At 46.1% G+C, this 25,623-nt stretch overlaps 1 protein-coding gene and 1 long non-coding RNA gene across 2 annotated transcripts; both read left to right on the top strand.

Moving 5' to 3' along the window:
* The first annotated feature begins 553 nt into the window (after window positions 1–553).
* On the top strand, window positions 554–9,791 carry LOC146194244 (uncharacterized). Its single transcript, XR_014705843.1, has 3 exons — window positions 554–759; window positions 2,665–2,793; window positions 2,902–9,791. It is a non-coding gene; the product is annotated as an uncharacterized LOC146194244 (long non-coding RNA).
* Window positions 9,792–18,599: 8,808 nt separating this feature from the next.
* On the top strand, window positions 18,600–19,526 carry LOC146194243 (uncharacterized). Its single transcript, XM_084596023.1, has one exon. It carries the CDS (start codon window positions 18,600–18,602, stop codon window positions 19,524–19,526), a length of 927 nt encoding a protein of 308 aa, XP_084452149.1.
* Window positions 19,527–25,623: the final 6,097 nt, after the last annotated feature.

Here is a 25,623-nt window from a genome sequence, read left to right as displayed (position 1 = left end):
TCTGCATACTCTAAGTATAAATTGTCGAAGGTTTGTTCTAGCAATTTTTCAGCTTGCAAAATGCTGTATTCAAAGTACCTGCATTTTTGAATTAAGCATGCAATCTGGGCTGTTTCCAGCATGCAGGACCAATATGGCACCAAGAAATGCTGTTTAGGCGATGGGTATCTGAACATAATGTACAAAAGTCGCTGACACCTTCATTTCTGCATCGTTTAATTGGTGCAGCCCATAGCCACACCTGTGTTCGACCTCGCTGGGCGCAGTCCAGCCCGCCGGAAGACTCCAAACTCCGAGTGTTCACTACGACAAAGTAAGCTAGCGATGTATCCGTGTGGGATAAAAGCCAGTAGTTCGCACAGAGGAACGATTTGCTGCGCCGATGTTAATACGGAACGCCAGCTATGCACGACCCGCCATTCCCAAACTTCGCGCGTCGTGGCCTTTTTGCACCCCTCCTCTTTACAGCGAGATAGAAAATAGTTTGCCAAAATAATTACGAAAGACGCAGGTTGTATTTACCATTTTGAATCAAATACGTCATAAGCAACAGTTACATTTTACTTGTATAGCTTGTTTTATGAAATATATTTCAGATTTTTATTGTTTTTAAAGTTATTGTATCAATGCGCTGCTCGGCAGCCGGCCATTTCGTCGTGTCTAGTCGTGTCTGCACGTTAGGCCGTTGGTTTGTGACTGCGTTGAAAATGTATCCCGCACAGCGGCTGCTACTTCTGGCTGCAAGGCAAGCTGCGCTGGGTGAGTAAGAAATTGGTTCTTCTAAATGTGTCACTTAATGGAGCAGTAAAGTGACTGAGTGTTTTCGTTTTCCGATAAAAATGCTGCAAGGACCGTTGTGTGCATCCGCCGGCGCAGGCTGTATGGGCAAGCAAGATAGCGCGCGCGGACCGTTTAGTCAGTACGAAAGGCGGTGTTTTATGGCGCATCTATAGTTGTGTACATGCAGGAAGGTTTTGCGCTTGTAATTCCACTCGCCGCGTTTTGTGAACTGCCATTGGCGGCGGAACCTCGCGATGTTATTCTTCAAAATGAGCTTGGCGATCCGACGTCTTTCGTTGATTGCCGCTGGTTCTAACACTTTCCCAGGAAACACAACTGAGCACGAAAGTCTGCATGCTTATTGTGGCCTTCACTCTACAGCAAGATACAGAAAATACGCACCGTCGAGTGGAAGCCGCGCATTGTTTATGGCAGCCTGCAGAGCTCTATACGCGCTAAGTTATGCCGCGGTTGCGAAAAAGAAGAAGAACGATCTCAATAAGCCGCCTTAGAGGGGAGGGTAAGGTGCATTCTGGCCACAGCGACTCCCAACTGCTAGCAAAATACTCTCGGCCTGTTCACAGGCACAAGTTGAAACACATGGCGAGATAGGAACGGCGTACAAACATTCTACAGTGATTTATATTAATAGTTCATAAAATGTTTACAGTCAGGCATTACATTGCCACATAAGTGATTTTACATTTTCATATAGTCAGAAAGCACAATTTAGTTCTTTTTAAGTTCCTGAACTGCATGCTGTGTGATGTGCTGGTGCTCTATTTGCTTTGGTCTTCAGGTTTTTTTTTTATTATTGACGGAAATGTTTTAAGAAATTAAGCTTCAGTTCAATTGGTACAGAAGGAAGTCGAAAGCAAATCTTTCGGAGGGACCTCGTATAACGAAAAGCCTATTATTAATACACAAGAACATATCAATTTCATTTGTTTTCTTGCTTCAGGGCCAATAAACTCTTCCTGTCCAGAACTGGGAAAAGAAAAGAGAGTACTGAATCTTAAATTACTTTTAAGGCGTATAGAATGTAGCCACGTTATAATATGGGTTCAGTGTATGCCTTCTGGCTGCCCTCAACAACAAAGCTGTGACTCTAAGCAAACCTTTTGATAGCATATGGACTCCTCCCGAAGTGAAGGTGTTTGGCATCAAAGGTGAAATGCCTTCATTTAATTTAATGCTCTTTTTCACATTGTGCTGTTGTGTCTGTGTTTGGTGCTCTTGTTTTTTTTTTCTGTCTGCACGAATTTTCATGTAAACAAAACACTTACCAAACAGCTCAAGCAAGTGAGCTATGCATTCTTTTTTTTTTTTGTTCTGGGTGCATGCTCACTGTTTATTTTATTGCTTTCATTTGTGCTAGGAAAAACTGGTGATGCATACATACATAGGTACCTACATATATACATGCATAGATACATACATAGGTAATGCATCCATACATAGATACATGATACATAGATTTATTTCTTCTGTCGAATGAAACACTTGGCAAACTCAGAGGCAGAAACCTTACCCAGCATAGAAAGTGACTCTCGATAAAAAAATAAATAAAAAGGAATGCATAAATCAGGAAAATGGTGGTTCTCTTCAGGGGTTTCTGTTGGTGAAGACAAGGAAATGTTTTAGCTCTCGAGGTCATCAAGGAGTTATTAATATACATATATTATACTCAGCACTATTTTGTGCTGCTAGTGCGTGTCTTGGTTAAACATATTTCTGTTGTGTACTCAATACTCTCAACCTTATGTGACATATTTTGAGTTTAAATTCTTATCCCATAGTGGAATTTGTGCCAGTGTTTTGTAGTCAGTGATTTGCTTTATTAAACTTCACAAGAAATCTTTAAAGCATTGGAACACCTTGCAGGTTGCCACCACCTCCACGGCTGCCTAGCAACTATCCTTTTCCTGTCTGTGCTGCAAACACAACTTAGTGATGAGGGCCACGGGACTGACATCTCACTGGGCAGTCGCGGGCTACTGACTGAATACACAGGTATGGTTTGACTGTGCCAAAAACTCAAGAGTTGCCAACAGTGGGACTTTTTCCTTCTGTTTGGGAGCTCATATATCTAAATCGTGCTTTTGATTTTAATCCTGGCAGGTGTGACATGGAAAGCCTTCAACACCAATGAAACTTAGTTTTGCCGACATCACAAAAGAGTGGTTGGTGTTTGCCTTGTGACAAAGACCAAGTCCACATCTAAAGGCGCTGCGCAGCCACCATGAACAGTGCCACAATAGCAAGCAGCTGGGATCAAGGCACCTTCTGTGCTAAGTTACAACTCAAGTTTGAAGCTTTGTAATTTTGCAAAGGTAGGCCTCCAACAATTGACAGACAGGAGCCTCCCAATCAATTGAGCCACAAAGGAATTCCCCCTTTCATGGCAGTAGGTGACAAAAAAGAGGCAGTGCAGCTGGTGTTCAGTACCGATAAAGAAAAAGCTGCCCAGCCTAGTTAGCTGTGGACAAGGGCTGGAGTGGTACCAGTGTTGAGAACGATCTGAGTGGCAGAAAAGCCTCCTTTGAGGGATATTTGCCCCTTTTAATTTGTAACTGACTGCAGTGGATCTGATAGCCCCAGAAGTTTTCTTTATTATTTTTTTTTTCAATTTTCTCTGCCCTCTAGGGGATGTACAGAATAACAGATGCACAACCCATGCCAGCTCCCTCATTTTACAATGCTTTCATGCCAGAATGTTGGCAGTGGTATTTAGACCTTGTTTGTTTTTTTTTCAATGCCTTTTCTCCATGCATAATAACAGGCTATTTAGCATAACACAGTCGCACACAAGACAGAGGACACCACCAGCACTTACAACTGTTCAGCGGAAAGCAGCCGATATACATAGCCTACTCAGGTGATGCACACGGGTACAAGGCAACATGGAAACAGCACCAATTTTGTCAAACTATGCGTGAGAAATTTTTCTTCAGTCTCATGGGAAAAACCAATTTGCTACTGACACAGCTGTAACCTGCTTTTTTATATGAAGGGCTTCTAGTGTTTCATGAGCCGTTACCCACAGTTTTCACAATTGGTGCAAACCCTACGGTGCAAGGCAAGTCGCTCACCTTCATTGTTAATGTCTTTTGCATGTTCCCTAAGTTGGCCATTCACGCAGAATCCTGCTTGTGCAAAATAAGATTTCTCTACATGACAGTAGAATTTTATAGACGGTGGTGCCCTTTACGAAATGCTGGCCATGTCTTGTCTGACACCTGACCTGTTTGCTTTCGTAGCTTATGTGATGGCTTAGCTGAGCAAGCTTTCAGGGAGCAGAGGATACCATCTATACATTAAACAGGTTCGAGCTGTGTCAGCGACACTTCAGTTTTTCTTTGAGGCTGAACAGATATTTCTCATACCTGCTTTGGTAAGATTGATGCTGTTTTCCTGTTACCTTGTACATGTGCACATCAGCAGTGAAAGCTATGCATTGACTGCTTGCCCCTAAATAAACAGTTGTAGTAAGTACACGTGGTGTCTTCTTTCTTGTGTGTGTCTGTGTTATGCTAAATACCTTTTTTATTTCTGAAAACCAACTATCTGAAAACCACTGGCCGAAGCCCGGGGAGACGCCGGCCGGACAAGCAAAGACGAATGAAGAAGTTAACGCAGGCGGTAAGTCAGTCAGCTTCGCTAGCGGGGTCTCCAAAGAAAAAAAACTTGGAACTTTCGGAATTACAACAGACTCAAGCCGAGCATAGCAAAGAAATCAGAATCATTAAAAAAGACATCAAAGAGATTAAAGAAACCATCAAATCCCTAGTCGAGGTAATTAAAGAGTTAAAAGAGGCAAAAGCTACACCTGCACCGGCACCTCCGATGCTCAGGCCGCCCGTCATACGGGGCCCCGGTGGGGCAAGCGAGAGCAATTGTGGCAGGGACAGTGACGACTCAGATGAAATGAATATCGATCAGGCTAGACCCGCGAAACGTAAATCAGACGACACTAGTGTAATTGGACAAGCCAGAAAGCACGTGGCTTTTAGAAAATTAGTCAAGGATGAAATCATAGACTTCGAATTGAACCTGAATAAGAAACTTGAGGCGAGATTTGGAGTGCTAGAAAAGATGCTTCAAGCCCTTTGCAACGCATCGGGCATACAATATCAAAATCATAATGGATCCCAAAACGTCTAAAATTTGGCAATGGAATTGCTGGTCGTTGTCAATGAAGCGATGGCTCTTGCAACAGTACGTAGCTAGCCAGAACACACAGCCTTTGGCAATGGCTCTGCAGGAAACGCGAGGTGTATGGAAGCTTTCGGGGTACAAAAGCTACGATAGCGGGAAGGGAAGTAAAACACAGGTCGTGACGTACGTTAAAAACAACGTCGCCGTCGTCCAGCACGTAGTAGGTAACAGGGAGACCGAAACGGTCTTTGTGGAAATCCTGACCGCTAAAAAGAACAGAGGCAGCATATTTCTACTCAATGTGTACAGCTCCCCGAAGTGCACGAAGGCGAGGTTTGGCCCGATATTTAAGAGAGCAATTAGCCTGGCAGGTAAGAACCCACTAATAATAGCCGGCGATTTTAATGCCAGACATCGAGAATGGGGTTACACGACCAGCAGCCCGAAGGGTCAAACGCTGCTGGAAGATATCACTGAGTCAAACCTCTACATCGCTAACGACATTAGATGCCCGACGAGGGTGGGCAACAGTGTGTCAGCGGACACAAACCCGGACTTGACTCTCTGCCATAGAACTGGCATAGTCAAGTGGATGAACAAGCATCAGGATCTAGGTAGCGACCACTACGTGCTAGAGGTAGAACTAAGTAGGAAAGTGAGCGTTAAGCGCGCTGTGTGCCGGACGGAAACCCAAGTGGATTGGGATAAATTCAGACAGATCAGAGAACGGGAAGAAATTGGAGATATAGAGTGCATTCAAAATTGGGCCGCCCAATTAATTACCCGTGTCAACGAGACCACCGAAGAAATTAAAGGCGAAGCTCTGCCTGAGGCGATGGATAGCAGGCTATTCGGCATGTTCAAAAAGAAAGAAGAGCTAACGAAGAAGCTCAAAAAGCAAAAGTGGAACCGCAACCTCAGGAGAGAGATAGCCAGACACAACGTCGAAATAGAAAAATACGCCCGGAAACTCGAGTCGCAACGTTGGGATAACAAATGCGACGAGATGGAGGGCACCATGAATGAGGCCAAGACGTGGCAACTGCTCAGGTTCCTGATAGACCCGACTAAGTCCAAAACGGTCGCCAATATAGAACAGGTCAAGGCGAGGTATAACTTTAAGGGTACGGACAAACAGCTCATTGACAAGCTCAAGTCCATGTACGTAGCTCCCCCCGCCACAGCGCATTACAGAGATTACAACGGACCGGCGAACAGCGAGCTTGGCGCGTCCATAACAGTGGCAGAAGTCAGATTGGAGCTGCACGGCCTAAAAAGACGCTCGGCCCCCAGGCCGGACCTCGTTAATAACAAGATGCTCGCAAATCTGGACGACGAATCGATCAATGCCCTAACCAAATATTTAAATCAGGTATGGGAGAGTGGTCAAGTACCCCAAGAGTGGAAGAGGGCTAAGATCACCCTAATCCACAAGCAGGGAAAACCACCGGGCTTGGAGAATCTCCGCCCAATATCACTAACATCCTGCGTAGGCAAATTACTTGAGAAAGTTATTCAGAGGAGGCTAAACAAATACACCGAAGAGAATGATGCGTGGCCGGCTGAATTGGTCGGATTCAGGCCCGGCCTTTGTACGCAAGATACCATGCTCAGACTACATAACGATGTTGTCAGAGACTTCAGGAAAAAAAATACGAAAGCTATTCTAGGCTTAGACCTTAAGAAAGCTTTTGACAACGTCAGTCACGACGCCATTCTCGACGGGCTCTCTGAGCTTAGAGTAGGCGAAAGAACCTACAACTACATTAGATCATTCCTGCGAGACAGGACGGCGATCATCAGCTTTCAGGGCTTATGTTCGGAGGAGTTCCCGCTGGGTAACAGAGGCACTCCGCAGGGGGCTGTGCTCTCACCTTTCCTTTTTAACATCGTAATGAGGAAGCTCCCCAGTAAGCTTGGCCATCTCGATGACTTAAATCTAAGCATCTACGCGGACGATGTGACCGTCTCGATGTGCGAAGGGAACGACTCGTACATCACATCCAGGCTCCAAGAGGCAGCAAATATAATCAGCTATCACGCAGAGGACGTAGGTCTATGCTGTTCGGCAGAAAAATCGGAGCTCCTGGTAATGACCAGCAGTAGTGGGAAGATAACTCCAGATATCAAAATTAAAGTCAACGGAAACGAAGTCCGGAAAGTAGATGAAATTAGAATATTGGGTATGATTATCAACCGCAGGGGTAGTAACAAAAGCCTGATTAAGAAATTGAAAGAACAGGCGGAGCTCGTAGTCAGAGTATTTAAGAAGACGTCCAACAGAAGGAGTGGTCTCACGGAGGCTAGTAGACTCAGACTCGTACAAGCTTTTGTCACGAGCAGAATGTGCTACGCGACTCCATTCCTAAATATCAATAAGACCCAAGAACACAAATTAAACACCATAATTAGGAGATGCACGAAGTGCGCTCTAGGACTCCTCATAACTACTTCTAACGACATTCTAGAGAAAATGGGGTTGCATAATGAGTGGAAAGAGCTGGCTGCAGCGGTCAGGCTGTCCCAAAGAGAGCGACTCGCAGGAACGGCGGCGGGTAGGCAAATCCTCGATTCGGTAAACCTACTAGCGCCCGGGGAAGGCGAAAGTGTCAGAGAAAGCATAGATCGAGAAATCAGAAAGCATCTATACGTCTCGCCCATACCGAAGAACATGCACCCCGTACACGACGAGGGGAGGAGGAAAAGCAGAGCTAAGCACCTCGCTAGCAAATTGGACAAACTCCCGCCGGGATCGGTCGCCTACGCCGATGCAGCGATCGGGAAAGAAGGCGACGTAACCTCGGTCGCCCTATTGGACACTGGGATCGCCATAGGAATAGAAAGAAATCGAGATCTACCGCCGGTAGAGGCGGAGGGGATTGCAATAGCCATTGCCATTGCACGACCAGGCGTGAAACACGTCATCAGCGATAGCAAAGCGGCGGTTAGAAATTTTAGCAAGGGTAGAGTCAGCAATCGTGCTGCAAAACTTCTGAACGAGTCGTCTCTTGCCGAAAGCGTGACCATAATCTGGACTCCAGCACACGCCGGTCTCGCCGGCAACGAGGCTGCCCACATGCTCGCCCGCTCCTCGCTACCTCGGGGTGCTGCGGACGCCTCCACAACACTAAAACCAAAGAATGCATAGGTACCTTTAGGGATGTAACCAACAACTTGAAGAAAGACCGGAGGATATATCCGCCACCGGTTAGATCCCTGAGTAAAAAGGAGTCGTACGACTGGAGAAGACTCCAAGCTCGAAATTTCTTTTCGCCCCTGTGGAGGAGTTGGACGGGTGCCAGAGGGCAGAAGAGGGACGGTGCAGAAACCGAAATTTGTAAATTTTGCGGCCACGTGACAACATTAGATCATATAATATGGAGATGCGTTCGTGCCCCAGGGCGCAACGCGATTAAAACTAGCGATGAATGGGAGACCACGCTAAGAAGCTCCGACGAAAAAACACAGTGATTCGCCGTCCGCCTGGCGGCCGAGGCTGAAGACCTCTTCTCCTAGACGAGGCCGGGTGTCCTCTGGCCGCGGTGTGACAGACTGCCTCCCCGGACGCCTGCGTGCGGACACGTAGGTGGCTGCTGCACCATATTCGGCGGAAATAAATGTTCTTCCTCCTCCTCCAACTATCTCAGCAGTTAACTTCCTTCTTTTTATACCAGCAGAATGTGAAGAGCAGAACGTGTGCAACACTGAATATAACTCTTTTTTTTTTTGCTGTGCCTTCTGTACTCCTCGAAAGCTGTTTGCTGCACTACAAAAGGTAAGGGCAGTTTGTGCCATCATGGCTGGTTCATGCTGCCCTTATCTTTTGTAGTGCTGCAAACAGCTTTTGAGATAGAATATAGTGGTTGGTATGTACAATAGCAGGGATGCAAACCTTTTGCTCCTTCCTTTTTTTTTCCTTATGGTGCCTTCTAGTGTTTCTTGTAGAGTGATGTACGACCCTTACCTGCTACCTTTTCCTTAGTGCTTTTTAGTTATGATAGTAGAATGTAACTATGACAGGCATGCAGCCATTGCATTTTTTTCTGTGCATTCTAGTCATGCTAACAGGAACAGCAGCAGTGAAGTAGTCTTGGCTTCTTTTTTTGCAGTGTAGATTTTTTAATGGATTTGATGCCGTGCCTAATGCTCAAGTGTTTATACAGTTTCTACAAGATGTATGTATGACCAGCATTCAGTTGGTGACATGCATGCACATATAGTATTATGAAATGCAACACTGGTGATGATGGTCCTTTGTGAAAGCACCTTTTTCTGTATACTGGAGCTTTTTCATTCGAATTTGTTGCTTTGTTTTATTTTGTACAAACATTATGCAGATAGTTCGTTTAACCACTCAACCAGTTTTGTACACTTTTGCATACCTATCCCTGTTTATTTCTAGTCATTTCCTGTTCTTGTTTGGAGTATGGATGTTTTCATTGTTTTTGTAGAGATCATTTTAAGCTTGGACAGAACTGCATTATTATTTTGTCATTTTCATACCACTTGTAGTGTCTAGTTTCTGTGCTTTTAACTTCGTAGTGCATTGGTGAAAAAAATCAAATATATGATTTACACATTTTGTTTCCTAGCACCTTTTGCAGTTATTGTCGAATCTCCCAAAGAGCACCCAATGATGGCTGTCCACCATGCAGTGTGGCATGTTTTGTAACAAAGAATGTGTACAGATCTCACTTTCTGTTCGCAGTTTTAATGTCTGTGAGAATAATTGACAATGTGCATCATTCTTTTCATGTCATGTGTTCATGAGTTGGCTCTTTCTGGTGTTTTCTTCCTTGGTACAATATTAGGCTTCCGAGAACCACATTTTGTCATTTGCATAATACAACATTTTGGGCGAGTTGGTTACATACATTCATTATTACAGCGCAAAGACGGACGGGACAAGAGGAGGACACAGCGCTGTTGTGTCCTCCTCTTGTACCGTCCGTCTTTGCGCTGTAATAATGAAAGTCATTTGCATACTGTTGCTTGTGGCTTAAGTTGCCTATTTGCAATGTATAATGCTGAGGAAATTAAAGAGTTCGGTAGTTTACTCATGTCATTTTCTAGCATTGGGTGCAGTTACTACCAAATTTTCCAAAGAGCACCTGATGGCCATTAACAGTGAAATGTGGCACGCTTTGTAATAAAAAACATACAGTTCTCATTACTAGACAACAGTTGTAGTGCGTGAGAATTGATGATTTACAATTGTACATCAGTTTAGCTTGCATCATAACTGAATGTGTGAAAGAGCACTGTGGGTGTGTGACGGCAATGCAGCTTTAGTTGTAGTAGCATCTGATGAGACTGTATTTTATGTCTGGCAGTGGTGTTGAAAACCTCTGCAAATACATAAGCATTTCAGACAGCTTTGCAAGCAATAGCAGGGAATAAATAATTTAGAGCATTGCAGGAGATTCTAGAGCTCATTTTAGACATTCAGAATCTATTTTAATGATTTCTAGATGATGACTTGCAAGACGTCTTGTAGCTTAAAAAAAGTGGGTGCATTAACTGAGCTAGAAGGCAGCTACAAGATGTACCAAGACGTATAAAAACGTCTTTCATATCTTGTCAATGCATCTTTTGAATGTCTATCAGCTGTCTTGGGTGCCACTTCAGATGTCTATAAGGTGACTTGTTTATCTTCGACAAGATGCCTTATAGCTATCTGCTAGACTGACTTACGTTTAGTATGTTATTTGTCTTCCAGATTTCTAGGAGATATCTTGCAAGACGTCTTGTAGCCTAAAAAAGTGGGTGCATTAGCTGAGCTACAAGATCACTACAAGAAATATCAAGACATCTGGCAATGTCTTGCATATCTTGTCGAGACATATTATATACGTTTAGTAGCCATCTCAGAGGTCTACTGAGACATCTATCAGGCATCTTGCTTGTCTTGGCAAGACAGTTTATAGCCGTCTCATAGATGGGTTGGTGTTTACTGGGCGTAGGCGTTCCATAATAGTTTAAGCCGAACTGTGCACACGCACGATCTTGATAGTACTTCTGAATATAAAGAAGACCTCTCTGAGGTGATTTTGAATCTCGGAGAGTATTCTACAACTCGTCGCCTTACGCAGGAACGAACACATTTCGGATTCAGCTCGCAACGACATTGCGCTCGCGTCTGCAGGCCCCGTAGGTGTTCCATGATAGTTTAAGCCGAGCTGTGCACACGCACGAGCTTGATACTACTTCTGAATGTAAAGAAGACCTCGCTGAGGTGATTTTGAATCTCGGAGAGTCTTCTACAACGCGTCGCCTTACGCAGGAACGAACACATTTCGGATTCAGCTCGCAACGACATTGCGCTCGCGTCTGCAGGCCCCGTAGGTGTTCCATGATAGTTTAAGCCGAGCTGTGCACACGCACGAGCTTGATACTACTTCTGAATGTAAAGAAGACCTCGCTGAGGTGATTTTGAATCTCGGAGAGTCTTCTACAACGCGTCGCCTTACGCAGGAACGAACACATTTCGGATTCAGCTCGCAACGACATTGCGCTCGCGTCTGCAGGCCCCGTAGGTGTTCCATGATAGTTTAAGCCGAGCTGTGCACACGCACGAGCTTGATACTACTTCTGAATGTAAAGAAGACCTCGCTGAGGTGATTTTGAATCTCGGAGAGTCTTCTACAACGCGTCGCCTTACGCAGGAACGAACACATTTCGGATTCAGCTCGCAACGACATTGCGCTCGCCTCTGCAGGCCCCGTAGGTGTTCCATGATAGTTTAAGCCGAGCTGTGCACACGCACGAGCTTGATACTACTTCTGAATGTAAAGAAGACCTCGCTGAGGTGATTTTGAATCTCGGAGAGTCTTCTACAACGCGTCGCCTTACGCAGGAACGAACACATTTCGGATTCAGCTCGCAACGACATTGCGCTCGCGTCTGCAAGCCCCGTAGGCGGTCCGTAATAGTTTAAGCCAAAGTGCGCACACGCACGAGCTTGATACTACTTCTGAATGTAAAGAAGGCATATGTGAGGCGATTTTGAATCGCGCCGCGACATTTCAATCGCGCCTGCAGGCCTCGCAGGCGTTCCATAATAGTTTAGGCCAAACTGCGCTCACGCACGAGCTTGATACTGCTTCCGAATGTAAAAAATAACTTTTTGATGTGGTTTCGCATCTCGGAGATTCGTTATAACGTGTTGGTTTACGCAGAAATGAAGTCTTCGGGCTTAGCGCGCCAAGACATTGCGCTCACGTCTGCAGGCCTCGCAGGCGTTCCATAATAGTTTAAGCCAAACTGCGCACACGGACGAGCTTGATGCTGCTTCTGAATGTACAGCGCGAAGTTGGAGGATGAAGATCAGAAGGACATAAACACAGCGCTGTTCTGATCTTCGTCTTCGTCCTTCGCGCTGTTATTCCGAAAGGTATTACCAACTAGCTGGAATCGTCAACGCTTGTAAAGAAGACCTTTGTGAGGTGTTCGCATCTCGGAGAGTCGTCTGTAACGCCTTAGGCAGGAACGAACACACTTCAGATTCAGCGCGCAACGACATTGCGCTCGCGTCTGCAGGCCCCGTAGGCGTTCCGTAATAGTTTGAGCCAAAGTGCGCACACGCACGAGCTTGATAACACTTCTCATTGTAAAGAAGACCTCTTTGAGGTGATTTTGAATCGCGCCACAACAATTCGCTCGCATCTGCAGGCCCCGTAGGAGTTCCATAATAGTTTGAGAAAAAATGCGCACACGCACGAGCTTGTTACCACTTCTGATTGTAAAGAAGACCTCTTTGAGGTGATTTTGAATCGCGCCACAAGAATTCGCTCGCATCTGCAGGCCCCGTAGGCGTTCCATATTAGTTCAATTGTCTAATCCTGCCACCATGCCATCATGTATAGCTTCAAAGATCAGATAGACAGATTGAGGTCAGCGGGCTTCCCCGATGAAGTAATCTTGCTTGCTTGAAACAAGGTCCTGAAAAAAGTAAATGCCTCTAGAATACGACAGTATCCTGAGACACCCCGTAAAAAGAAAAATATTGCCGTCATACCGTATGTGTATGGAATTTCGCATCGCTTACGGCAAGTTGGCCATAGGTATAGAGTACAGGTCATGTTTTCTGCGCCCATAAAACTTGGCAGCATTTGCGCTAAAGTAGCTTGAAAAATAAATGACAAAAAACGACGTCCAGGCCGTGGGGGATGTCAGGTAAAACATAATGTAGCTTTTCTTCCGTGCACAGAAGGAGTGGTATACAGAGTGCCTTTTACTTGCGGCAAAGAGTACATTGGTCAATCAGGAAGGTGTCTTAACTTAAGGCTAAGAGACCATGAAAACTCTCTAGAAAAAGCCCAGTCATCGAACCTGGCACTACACCACAAGTAATGTAGCCAAAAGCCCCCTTTGCACCCTCATTGCACTCCCCTGTTCAAAGAAACTACAGTGTCGTACAAACACAGAGAGAAATTAACACGAGAATTAAAAGAGGCCTATCTCATTCACAAGAATTCTGACACATGCGTAAGCACCCCATCTGTTATCATTCATCCCCGAGAAATCTCATATCTTGACAAAACTGGTTAAAGTGACATATTGTTTTATCTGCGAACATCCGCACTTGGTTGTCAGAACATTTTTGTATATATTCGTGTTCTTTCAAAAAATCATGCAGTTGATAGTCTGCGCTGTTCCCGTCTACTCGCTTGTCCTATGTTTGTTGCGCTGTGTATTTTAAAAAAATGACGCACCAACTAGCTCAACTCACAGTTCTTTTGCAATTAATTTCTAGTACATTGAGCCCTTTTTCCTGTGACAATAATGTTCTTCTCGACAACCAGGCCCCCTTGGCTTCGCTACTTGCATTGTGCGCTTTCAAAGCACGGATGGCTTCCTGGTGTGCAAGACGGGCGATCTGCCCGCTTGAAGTTCAGATGTTGTGTGGTGGGCTGCAACCATCCAAAGGTCACAGTCGCAGGATGTGCCGCATCATTTCATCAGAGTGGTGGCACCGACACAGGCTTTACAAGGACATCCTCTGGGTGGCATGCAGCATAGAGAGGCATCGAGTGCAGCTTCCGTGAGTGCTGCTAAGTTACGGAACGGAACAAGGAATTGCTCTGGAACTCTGCTCAACCTTGGACACTTGTGAAGAATCCTCCACGTAAGGAAGGAAAGCTACTAATTTTGGGAGAACAGCAGGTGCCCGAAAAATATCAGAAGGTTGTGAGACTGGGACTGAAGTTCTGTGTACAGCCGACGCTTGAAAAACTGGACACGTTCCTCTTGCTCCTCTGTTCCTCTTGCAAGGAACATTTCTCGACAGGCTCCGCAGGATGAGCGAACAAGCTGCATTGTTGACAGCATTGAAGCCGTAAGTTTTAATAATGAAAAAAGTAACAAGGCCTTTAGCCTATCTTCCTTCGTTAACTTTCTGGCGTCTCAAAAACTGAGGGCACTTCTCTCCGATAAAGAAGGGTTTTTCGTGATTATGCCAGATGACATGTTCAAGGAAAAATCGAGACTAGCCATCAACAAGAATTTCAAGTGTGTAAATGCCACGGTAAAAAGACATAAGACAAAGGCTTTACAGTTACTGAGCAGTCAGGGACTCGAACGCCTGTATTCCTCAGTAAAAAATGCAAAAATAAATTCTTTAAAAATATTTTTTGCCGCTAAGACGCATAAGCCGGACATTTCATTTCTATGCATTGTTACTGAGAGAAACACATGGCAATATGCGGTGTCAAATTTTTTGCAGAAGGGTCTTCGCATGCTGACAGTAGAAGATCCTTTTCGTTTGTCGGATTCTACCGTTCTTGTCGATTACCTGCCGTTTCACAACCCAGGCTCCTGTAAAGCCTTCAGTATAGACGTTCAGGACCTCTACTATTCGCTTCCGCACGAGCATCTCTTGGTTTGTGTTCAAAAATGTATAACGGATGACAAGTACGAGCAAAACTTCATTCACAATGTTGGCATTTCTGTGGCATCTTTTCTGGAAATGTTGTCTTTATCCTTTTTTCAGTTTGAGGGCCAATTGTATTTACAAAAACAGGCGCGTGCATTGGGTCAAGTGTGGCACCCAATTTTAAGTGAAAAATATCTAAGTTATGTTGACAAAGCCATCAATAATATTGTTCCTCCCTTTGTAAAAAAAAAAAATTGTTCAGATACGTGGACGATTACCTTCTGTTTGTAGAAGCGCACGACTTTTCAAAGTGCGTCGAAGACGTTCTAAAAGTTTTTCAAGACTGCGGAAATGGCCTACACTTCACATTCAAATTTTGTTGATTTCACCGCGCTAACACATTGAACGACAGAAAAGACAAACACCACGGAGCCACAGAAAAGACATACCCCGTCTTGTGATATTCTTCTCTTTCTTGATTTAAGGTTAAATTTAGGACAAAATCCCGTCTGCTCGGCGTTTTCACCAAAATCGAAGAAGCCTTTGCTCAATTTTAAATCTGGCCATTCGAAATCAGTCCAGCATTTTTGTATATATTCGTGTTCTTTCAAAAAATCATGCAGTTGATAGTGAGCGCAATTCCCGTCTACTCGCTTGTCCTATGTCTGTTGCGCTGTGTATTTAAAAATAATAGGTGCTCTTAGCTTATCCGCGGTGCACACTTATAGTATCTTTTTCTTTTTCAGCTGTTGCTGCTTATATATAATATGCATGTGACACTGTTTCGCACCAGGCAACTGACAATTGCAGACTTCTATTTCATAATCAACTCACTGAACTCGGATTCCCAATATATCTTTCATCTGTCAAGTGCATAGCCTTGGCTTTAATTATTCTACCATTTAATGACCTTCTCGAGTGTGACAGCAGATCATAGCCTTCAGTACATGCTCAGGCATGCGTGTTCGTGCAAGCATATCATCAGTGTGTGAAGCATAATCTGAGGTGTGTGGTATGTTATTTTTCAATGCAGTGGAAATGAGGATATGCTCTGGTAATTCTTCTGGGATATGCTCTGGTAATTCTGGTAGGATATGCTCTGGATATGCTTCAGCACCGTGGTCAACAAGTTTGAAGAATATTGCGTCGACCAACAGAATGAAGTGCATGAGAGGTACGTGTTCCGCACCCGAGTACAGGCAGAAGCAGAGCCCTTCGAGAGTTTCTTGCGGGACCTAAAAAAGCAAGCTCAGTATTGTAACTTTGGCAGTCTCACAGAAGACATGGTTCGAGACCAGATAGTGTTTGGCACAAACTCGACAAAGCTGAGGGAAAAGCTGCTGAGGGAGAAGAAGTTAACCCTCGAAATAGCGATTGCAACTTGCAAAGCAACCGAGAGTTCTGCGCGCCAGAGCATCTTGTGGACAAAAGGAAATGACACCCAAGTTGAGGCTGTCACTTCAAGCCGAGCAACACTACGCCCACCTCAGCGACGACTCGTGTGTTCCCGGTGTGGTAGGTCACATGCACCTCGGCAGTGCCCAGCGTTCGGCAGTTTGTCGTATTTGTAATGGTCCGAACCACTTCGCCATATGTTGCAGATCAGGGACTCGAGTTGCTGAAATACAGCACGAGGACAACTTCGACGTTCTAAACGTCTCGATCGGCACTGTCGGCACAGACCGCGATTGGCTCGTCAAAGCAACGATCGGCAAGAGAGAGGTATCGATGAAGGTAGACACAGGATCTCAAGCGAACCTAATTCCCCTTTCAGTGTACCGAAAGCTGAACGTCGGTCCCCTGAAATCCAGCACGGCAACTTTACGCTCATACAACGGTGGCATAATTAAGCATTGCGGCTTAGTTTCGGTACCTGTCATCATCGGCGACAGAAAGATCTGCACTGACTTCTTCGTGGTAAGGAAGGATTACCAGGCTATCCTGGGACTTGATGCGAGCGAACGCCTTGGGCTACTTCATCGAGAGGTCGACACCGTGGCGGCAAGCTGTGACATCTTGAAATAATTCCCTCAGCTCTTTCAAGGAACTGGCTGCATCAACCGCGAGTACAAAATAGTGCTAAAGGAAGACTCTGTCCCAGCTGTACAGCCGGCGCGAAGGGTTCCGTTGGCACTGCAGCAACCACTTCAAGAGGAGCTGACGCATATGGAGCGAGAGCACATCATTCAGAAAGTCAGCGAGCCAACGGACTGGGTAAGCCCTCTCGTTATTGTTCGGAAGAAAAATGGCAAACTGCGGGTTTGCATGGACCCGAGAAGGATAAATGTATCTCTAAAGAGAGAGCATTATCAAATGCCCCGCCGAGAAGACATTGAAGCTAAACTAATAGGCGCGAAGTTTTTCTCTCGTCTCGACGCCAACGCCGGCTTCCATCAGATTCCGCTAGATCAGCCTTCATCAAAAATATGCACGTTTGCAACACCCTTCGGTCGCTACCGTTTCCTCCGACTGCCGTTCGGCCTTGAATCGGCTAGCGAAGTATTCCAGAAGGCGTTAAACGAGATCTTTGAAGGCATACCAGGCGCACGCGTGTACGTGGACGACGTGCTTATTTGGGGAACTGATAAAGAGGAGCATGACCAACGGCTTCGTAGCGCACTGAAAGCAGCGCAATCAGCAGGTTTGACGTTCAATGCACAAAAATGCCAGTTCGGTGTAGAAGAGATAGAATTCCTTGGTGATATCATCAGCGACAAAGGAATCGGCCCGAATCCAGCCTTAGTCGCCAGTCTAGTGCAGATGCCAAGTCCCGATAACAAGCTTGCAGTTCAGAGCCTGCTGGGCGTGGTTAATTACTTCAGTAAATACTTGCCATCTCTAGCCCAGAAAACGGCTGCTCTGCGATCTCTTATCAAGCAGGACGCCGTGTTTGACTGGACACATAATCATGACAAAGAATGGAGAGCCATATGCAGATCACTAAGCGAGAAACCACTACTTACAGTTTTTGATCCACGCAGGCAAACAAAAGTGACGTCAGATGCCTCCCAGAGCGGTATTGGATCCGCCCTCCTGCAAAGTTGCGAAGACGGCTGGAGGCCAGTGGCTTACGCGTCTAGATCTCTGACAGATACAGAGCAACGGTATTCTCAGATAGAAAAAGAGCCTCTTGCTCTTGTACTTGGCTGTGAGAAGTTCTCCCATTTCTTTTATGGGCGGTCGCTGCTACTTGAAAGCGACCACAGGCCTCTCATTGATATTTCCAAGAAAGCTATTGCCGATATGCCGCCCTGGGTGCAACGTTTCTTTTTTAAGACTTCTGAAGTATGATTACACAGTGCTGTTTGTTCCCGGAAAACAGATGGAGCTGGCGGACATGTTATCGGGAGCACCGGGCACTGGAGACGTCACTGCGGTGGACACTGACGACGTCGAAGTTCATGCCATCAGCGTCGTGGCAGCACTCGTAAGTGAAAGTACGTTAGCTAGATTAGCACAGGAGACCGCTTCGGATCCATACCTTAAGGATGTCCTGCAGCAGATTGCGGAAGGAAAACCAATCTCAGGCCAGCTTAAACCCGTGGCTTCTGAGCTTTCGGTAATTAACGGTATGTTACTGAAAGGGACAAAGGTTGTGGTTCCGGCAAGCATGCGGCCTGAAATTCTAAAACGTGTGCATGAGGGTTATCTCGGAACAACTAAATGCAAAGCAAGAGCGAGACAACTGGTATACTGGCCAGGCCTCGACTGTGATATCGAAACCCTGATCCAAAAATGCGCCGCTTGCAGACACCATGCTTACAGCCAGCCTTCAGAACCACTACTGATGCGTCCCACCCCGACTCTCGCATGGTTCCGCATTGGAGTTGATATATTCCAGTACGCAGGGAAATACTACTTGACTGCGTACGACGCAACGTCAAACTTTCCAGAAGTAGAGTTGCTGCACGGAAGCACTGCTGCTGCGGTAATCGAAAAGCTCAGTGCAATCTTTGCAAGATACGGCATTCCCGTTGAGGTATGCACGGACAATGGGCCTCAGTTTTCCAGTCGTGAATTCGCACAGTTCGCGAAAGCGTACGACTTCCGTCACGTCACATCGAGCCCACAGTTTCCACGGTCAAATGGTCTGGCAGAAAAAGGAGTTCAGATTGTCAAACGAATTTTAAAGAAAACTTGTGAGGCTAACGAGGACTTCTGGCTTGGTGTACTGGCTTACAGGGCAAGCCCCTTGGAGGACGGTCGGTCTCCGGGAGAGCTTCTTCAAGGACGCCGCCTGCGGACCCCACTGCCTGACCTTCGGGAAGAGCCAATCGTGTTGGTGAAAAAACACAAACAGACAAGCGTCAATCGCGCATTACTCCCGCGCCTGAACAAGGAGGACGTGGTACGCATAAAAAAGGGCTCATGGTCACGCAAGGCCAGAGTGCTAGCACCAGCTCGGCCGAGGTCCTATTACGTTAAGACAGCAGACGATAAACTGCTGCGGCGAAACCGCCAGCTCTTGCTCAGAACGAAAGAGGACTTCCACCGCGAACCATCGGATCTTGACTCGAGCGACGACTCTGATGATGATGATGATGATGATGATGATGCAAACACATCGGCTGATCCTCACCTGTCGTCTACAAACGTGCCACCGCCTGCGATAGCATCGAGGCCATCATCGCCAATCGTCAGAAGGTCACAGAGGCAAGTTAGACCACCGGAACGCTTGGGCTACATGAGGAACTTTGAACAAGTCAGCAAGTGACAGCGAATTAAATTTTTGAAAGTGAACTATTGATTGAGGAGGGGGATGTATCATATCTGCTTGTGCGCGTATTTATCTTTGCTTCCAAGCACACACGTGCCGACCCTTCCCTTCGTGATAACCTTTCCTTTCATTCTACCCTCTCGCCCAACGTGGCTTTATATACGATGCAATAAACGCCTTCAGGCATTCGTTCCCTCGACACGTACTGGTGTTCGTCACTCTGTCGGTCGCGATGTCTGATACAATAATAGCTCAGAGATATTTGAGATGTACCACATGCATGGACTATCATGTTTCACTTGAGTCATCAAAAAGCAATGTTTCTCAGATGGGAGTCATGATTTTCGGAGTCCACAAAACATGTTAAAAAAATTGAAAGGTCATGCAAATTACTTTGGCCCGGCTAGGCACAGCTTTAAATGGTTAAAAGGGTTTAAAGCTGACTTTCTCAAAGCTCAACATAAAGGAAACAGGGAGCATCAATGGGATACTCGAACTTTGGCTCCATTGCTGGATGGGAATCTATTCGGGAAACAAGGACGCTATGTGACGCGAAAGTGTGCTCACGCCGTCATCCATGCATAACGTCGATAAGAATGTTTTTTAATGTGCAAGCGCCTCTACCATTATTAAAAGTTAAGCTGCACACTGCAGGTTTGAATTCTTTATGCAATGGGGCTTGTACAAAAGCAGCCAATGGTGTGTGCTGTGCCGTCACGTTGGAGAACAACCGCTAGCATGACCAGCGTGACAGTCCTTGCATGTTGGTCTCCATGCATGGTGGCTCATACGGGGAAGATTGGGAACGAATAAAGTGATAGATAGTGCATGCGTTTGTCATTTCTCAAATATTTGAGTGTTTTCCAAAACACGTCCTGATTTCACTTTGCAGAAAAATGAAATGAAGATATGAAAAACGAGTGCACTAATGTTTCTGATGTACATGCTCGAATTAATGTGCCTTCCTGACTAAATACGGGGAGCTGCAATCCGCACCAATGCTCGAGAAGGCCCTCAAACAGCAAGCTAGGCAAAATAATCTGAGTATGGACTTGAGAGATGAAACGTATTTTGCGAATTAATTGGTTTAATGAGCATAGTATGACGCAAACATCTGGTGAGAAGAGATATGTTGCCCCACATACACAAAATAAGTAAACAATGGCAATGGAAAGACACACATGATGTCCACCACGAGTGGCAGAAATAAGCACTATCCTTGAGATTGTACGAAATGTCGTGTTCAATGAAGTCCAAGAGAGCATTTTGGCGGGCTAGTTGGCGCATAATAGAGGTAAAGAAAAACAGCGCGAAAACGAAGACGAGACCTGTGTTGTCTGGCCTCGTCTTCTTTTTCGCACTGTTTTCTTCACCTCTTCAATGAAGTACCGCACATGCTCACAACTTCCATATCACCTCTGTCGTCTGCTAGCTGCCCAAGCGCAGCCCGCACTAAATCCTCCTTGTGAGCGTCTGACATCCAGCAGCATATCAGAGAAAACATGAACGCATTCTGGTGCAACCAAACGTAACCCCCCCCCCCCCATACACACAGAAAAATTACAAGAGTTCAACGCTGCTGAACCAAATATTGAGCGAAAGCATCAGCTGCGGGGAACCGAACGTTCTTCTTCTCTTTTTCTTCTTCCTCAGCCCACATATAAAGCCAAGCTTTAAACGAGCCGTATGAACGCACCTTAGCGACCTATAGGGGTAACGTGAATGCCAGGGCCCTAGCAGGCTGATTCTGACTCGTATGGCTGACGGCGTGAGCCAGGGCCTGATTTATCCAACTGTATGACGTCACTCCGTCTGTAGCGCTCCTCGCGGAAGGAGCGGGAGTTAGGCCGCCATTGGTGTGCACCGCCTCATATGGCTGACGGCGCCAGTTGGGACACCCCAGGGCTCCGTCCTCCCACCCCTGCTGTTTAATGTTCCCCTCATCAAGCTTCCATCGAAGCTAGAAGAAATTGAGGGGCTAAACCACAGCCTCTACGCAGACCACGGGAGGTAGGGATGGACAAATTGAAGACATCCTTCAAGCAGCTGTGGAAACTGTTGAAGAATACGTAACCCCTAGAGGCCTGAAATGCTCTCCCGAAAAATGCGAGATGCTCGTGTACCAGCCACCACGCAGCAGATTCGACAAACAATAACCTAGAATCGAACTAAAGGCAGATGGAGTTCTCATCCCCAGAGTGGACAAGATTATGATCCTAGGTATGTGCCTGCAGGAAAATGGTCGTCACGGAGAAGCTATAAAGAAACTAGCAGGCTGTGCTCAACAAACGATACGTCTAATCAGACGCATCGCAAATCGAAAGTCGGGCATGAGAGAAGCAAACGACTTGTACATGCCTTTGTCATAACCAAGATCGCCTATGCAGTCCCGTACTTACACTTGCCTACTGCGAGAAGGCTAAGATTGAAGCAATCATCAGGAAGAGCATAAAAACAGCCCTCCCCATCAGTACGTCTCAGTTCAGTCATTCAGTCGTGTCCGACTCTTCGGGACCCTATGGCCCATGTCACGCCACGCTTTCCGGTCTCTCACTATCTTCCTAACATCACATAACTTCATCTGCAGCGCCTCGAGGATGCCATATAACCATCGCGTTCGCTGCCCACCCCTTCTCCAGTGACCATCAACCTTTCCCAACATCAAATATTTCTCCAGCGACTCCTCTCTTCTCATCAGATGACCAAAGTAGCTGAGCTTTAACTTTAGAATTTGACCCTCGAATAAGCACTCAGGGCTTATGGCCGACAATACCGACTGATTTGACCTTTTGGCAGTCCAAGGAACTCTCAAGAGTCTCCACCAGCACCACAATTCAAACGCGTCAATTCTTCAGCGGTCAGCCTTCTTCACAGTTCAACTCTCGCATCCATACATCACAACTGGGAAGACCATAACACGAGTTAAGAACCGGTTAATGAAGCTGGGGTTGCACAGTACGCAGGAAGAGGTGATAGAGGCCAACCAAATCTCCCACTACGAAAGGCTGGCAAAGACCCGGACAGGAAGAAGCATACCGCTAAAACTAGGTATTCGATACGAACGCCAAGAGGACGAGAAGACGGATGTCCCGATGGAAGTTAGGAAGCGTCTCAAAATCCCCCCGCTGCCACAAAACATGCATCAAAAGCATCACTAGGAAAGAAGTAAGAAAAGTGTGGAAACGCTGCAGAAGATATATCAAGGAAGACAGGACGTGGTCTATGTCGACGCCGCCGAGTATGAGGAAGGACATGTTATGGTGGCAGTAGTGTCAGATGAACAAAATCTAAGAATAAGCGGCTCCGTTAGGACGAGGTTAGCCCACACGGCTGAAGAGGTGGCGATTGCACTTGCGATAGCAGGGACAATGGCTACTACAATTATAAGTGATTCCAAAACAGCAATATGCAACTTTCTCAAGGGAAGGGTCTCGCCACAGGAAAAAGGATTCTGAGAGAATGTCAGGATAATAGAATAATTCGGCTAATATGGGCCCCAGCCCTTTCCCAGCTTCAGGGAAATGAGGGGGCCCATAAGTTTGCCTGCGGTCTCACCTTCCGGATAGGCTCTGATCCTCAGTACACTCTTAGCAGGGACAGGCTAGTCAGCTACAAAGAGATTCAACAAGGTTGACGACTGGGCAAGTTGGTATAGCTACAAAGAGATTACAGAGCACTATCGACTAAACAGGTTAGAATACCCACCGGCAGATAGGACACTAAATAAGATCCAAGAAAGCATTTGGAGGCGCTTACAAACAAGGACTTTTCCGAACCCAGCTACTTTAAGTCAGTGGTACCCGGAGCAATTCTCAGATAGGTGCAAACTATGTAAGAATAAGGCGGGTCTGGTACATATGATATGGACGTGTCTAGAAATAAAAAATGTAAATGAACAGACAAAAACGGAAGAATTTTGGGAGACTCTACTGTTGAGCTCATACCCTGAGACTCAACTAGGTGTAATCCGACTGGCCGAACACGCCAGACGGGTCCAAGGGCTCCAGGCCGTCGTGTAGGTGGGTAGGTTGGCGCCTACCCTGTATCTGTTGGAAATTAAAGTTTTCCCCTCGGTTTTTGCGGCAGATGGCATGACGTCACTCCTTCTGTAGCGCTCCTCGCGGAAGGAGTGGGAGTTAGGCCGCGTTGGTGTGCACCGCCTCGCATGGCTGACGGCGCGTTTGGCACCCGGTTTTTGCGGCAGATGCATGACGTCACACCAGGGGTGAACCTAAAGGTCAATGACATGCACCGCCTGGCTACGCTGAAGGCTTGAAAGTTCAAGCAGTATTGCTTTCGCAATAAAAATGCAAGAGCTGGCTCCACACTCGGGCGCCCCTTAGGCTAATGAGATAACTTAAGTCCAGTGACGAGACGGCACGTATGCGGGAACTAACGATAAAAAAAGAGTAAGTGTGACAAAGGTCTCTTAAACGTAATTTATGTTCATTATTTTACCTGCTTTTGCTGTGCTTTTGGTCATTTATTTTTAATGTAACAGTATTAAAGGCCCCGTTCTCCACAAAGTTTGGCATTGTCGTTGGCAACGTCGTGAGCAAACAGTCATGAGCAGGGTTCAAGTATTTGGTAATAAGCAGGTGAAATTTTTGTGGGTCAGGCATTGATTTTTGGTGTTGGTTTGTGCGGCATCATGAGGCCGCATGAGATAGCCGAATTGCTAGGAGCTCCTTACGATTGAACGGTGAGATGGCAATCAAGCGCTTCCGAGTCTCACGTTCGTACAATGTTGCTAAAGCAAGTCATCATCATCATCAGCCTGATTATACCCACTGCAGGGCGAAGGCCTCTTCCATATCTCTCCACTTAACCCGGTTCTGTGCTAGCTGCATCCACTTGACCCCTGCGAACTTCTTAATCTCATCCGCCCACCTAACTTTCTGCCGCCCCCTGCTACGCGTTCCTTCCCTTGAAATCCAGTTTGTTACCCTTAGCGACCATCGGTTATCCTATCTTCACACTACATGTCCTGCCCATGTCCATTTCTTCTTCTTAATTTCCTCTAGAATGTCGTTAACTTGAGTTATTTCTCTGACCCACTCTGCACGCTTTCTATCTCTTAATGTTACCCCTACCATTTTTCGTTCCATAGCCCTCTGGGTTGTCCTCAACTTAAGTAGAACTCTCTTGGTTAGCCTCCACGTTTCAGTCCCATAGGTGAGTACAGGCAAGATGCAACTGTTGTATACTTTCCTCTTGAGCGATACCGGTAAGCTGCTAGTCCTAATCTGCGAGTGCTTGCCAAATGCGCTCCATCCCAATCTTATTCTTCTTGTTATTTCCTTTTCATGGTCCGGATCTGCGGTTACTACCTGTCCTAAGTAGATATATTCGCCTACTACTTCCAGTATTTCGCTACCTAATGTAAACTCCTGTTCCTTCCCGAGGCTGTTGAACATTACCTTAGTCTTCTGTATATTGATTTTCAAGCCTACCTTTCTACTTTTCCTGTCTAGGTCATCAATCATTATTTGCAGTTCATCTCCCGAGTTGCTTAGCAAGGCAATGTCATCAGCAAATCGCAGATTACTGAGGTATTCTCCATCTAGCCTTATCCCTAACTGCTCCCATTCCAAGTCTCTGAATACTTCCTCTAAACAAGCTGTGAATAGTACTGGGGAGATTGTGTCTCCTTGCCTAACACCTTTCTTTATGGGAATTTTGTTACTTTCTTTATGCAGAACTATGGTTGCTGTGCAGCCACTATATATATCTTCCAGCACTTTCACGTACGGCTCGTCTACCCCCTGATTTCGCAATGCCTGCATCACCGCCGAGGTTTCAACTGAGTCAAATGCTTTTTCGTAATCAATGAATGCTATGTATAAGGGCTGGTTATATTCCGCGCATTTTTCTATCACCTGATTGATGGTATGGATATGATCGATAGTAGAGTACAGTTTCCGAAACCCTGCTTGATCCTTTGCTTGATTATGGAGCTTATCATAGGAGGTTGTGGCCAATTACTGCAGCAGGGTGGCCAACTCCTGTTCTGGTGAGGGAGTGCGTTGCCGGAGGTGTTCACCGGCATCAGGTCGCACCCCAAACCTGTATATGCAATTCCATCGACACGCGG

The sequence above is a fragment of the Amblyomma maculatum genome, chromosome 3, assembly GCF_055883805.1.
Source record: "Amblyomma maculatum isolate TAMU_Amacu chromosome 3, ASM5588380v1, whole genome shotgun sequence".
Classification (NCBI taxonomy): Eukaryota; Metazoa; Arthropoda; class Arachnida; order Ixodida; family Ixodidae; genus Amblyomma; species Amblyomma maculatum.
The sequence above is the reverse complement of the archived record's forward strand: the minus strand, read 5'-3'. Positions and strand labels throughout refer to the sequence as shown.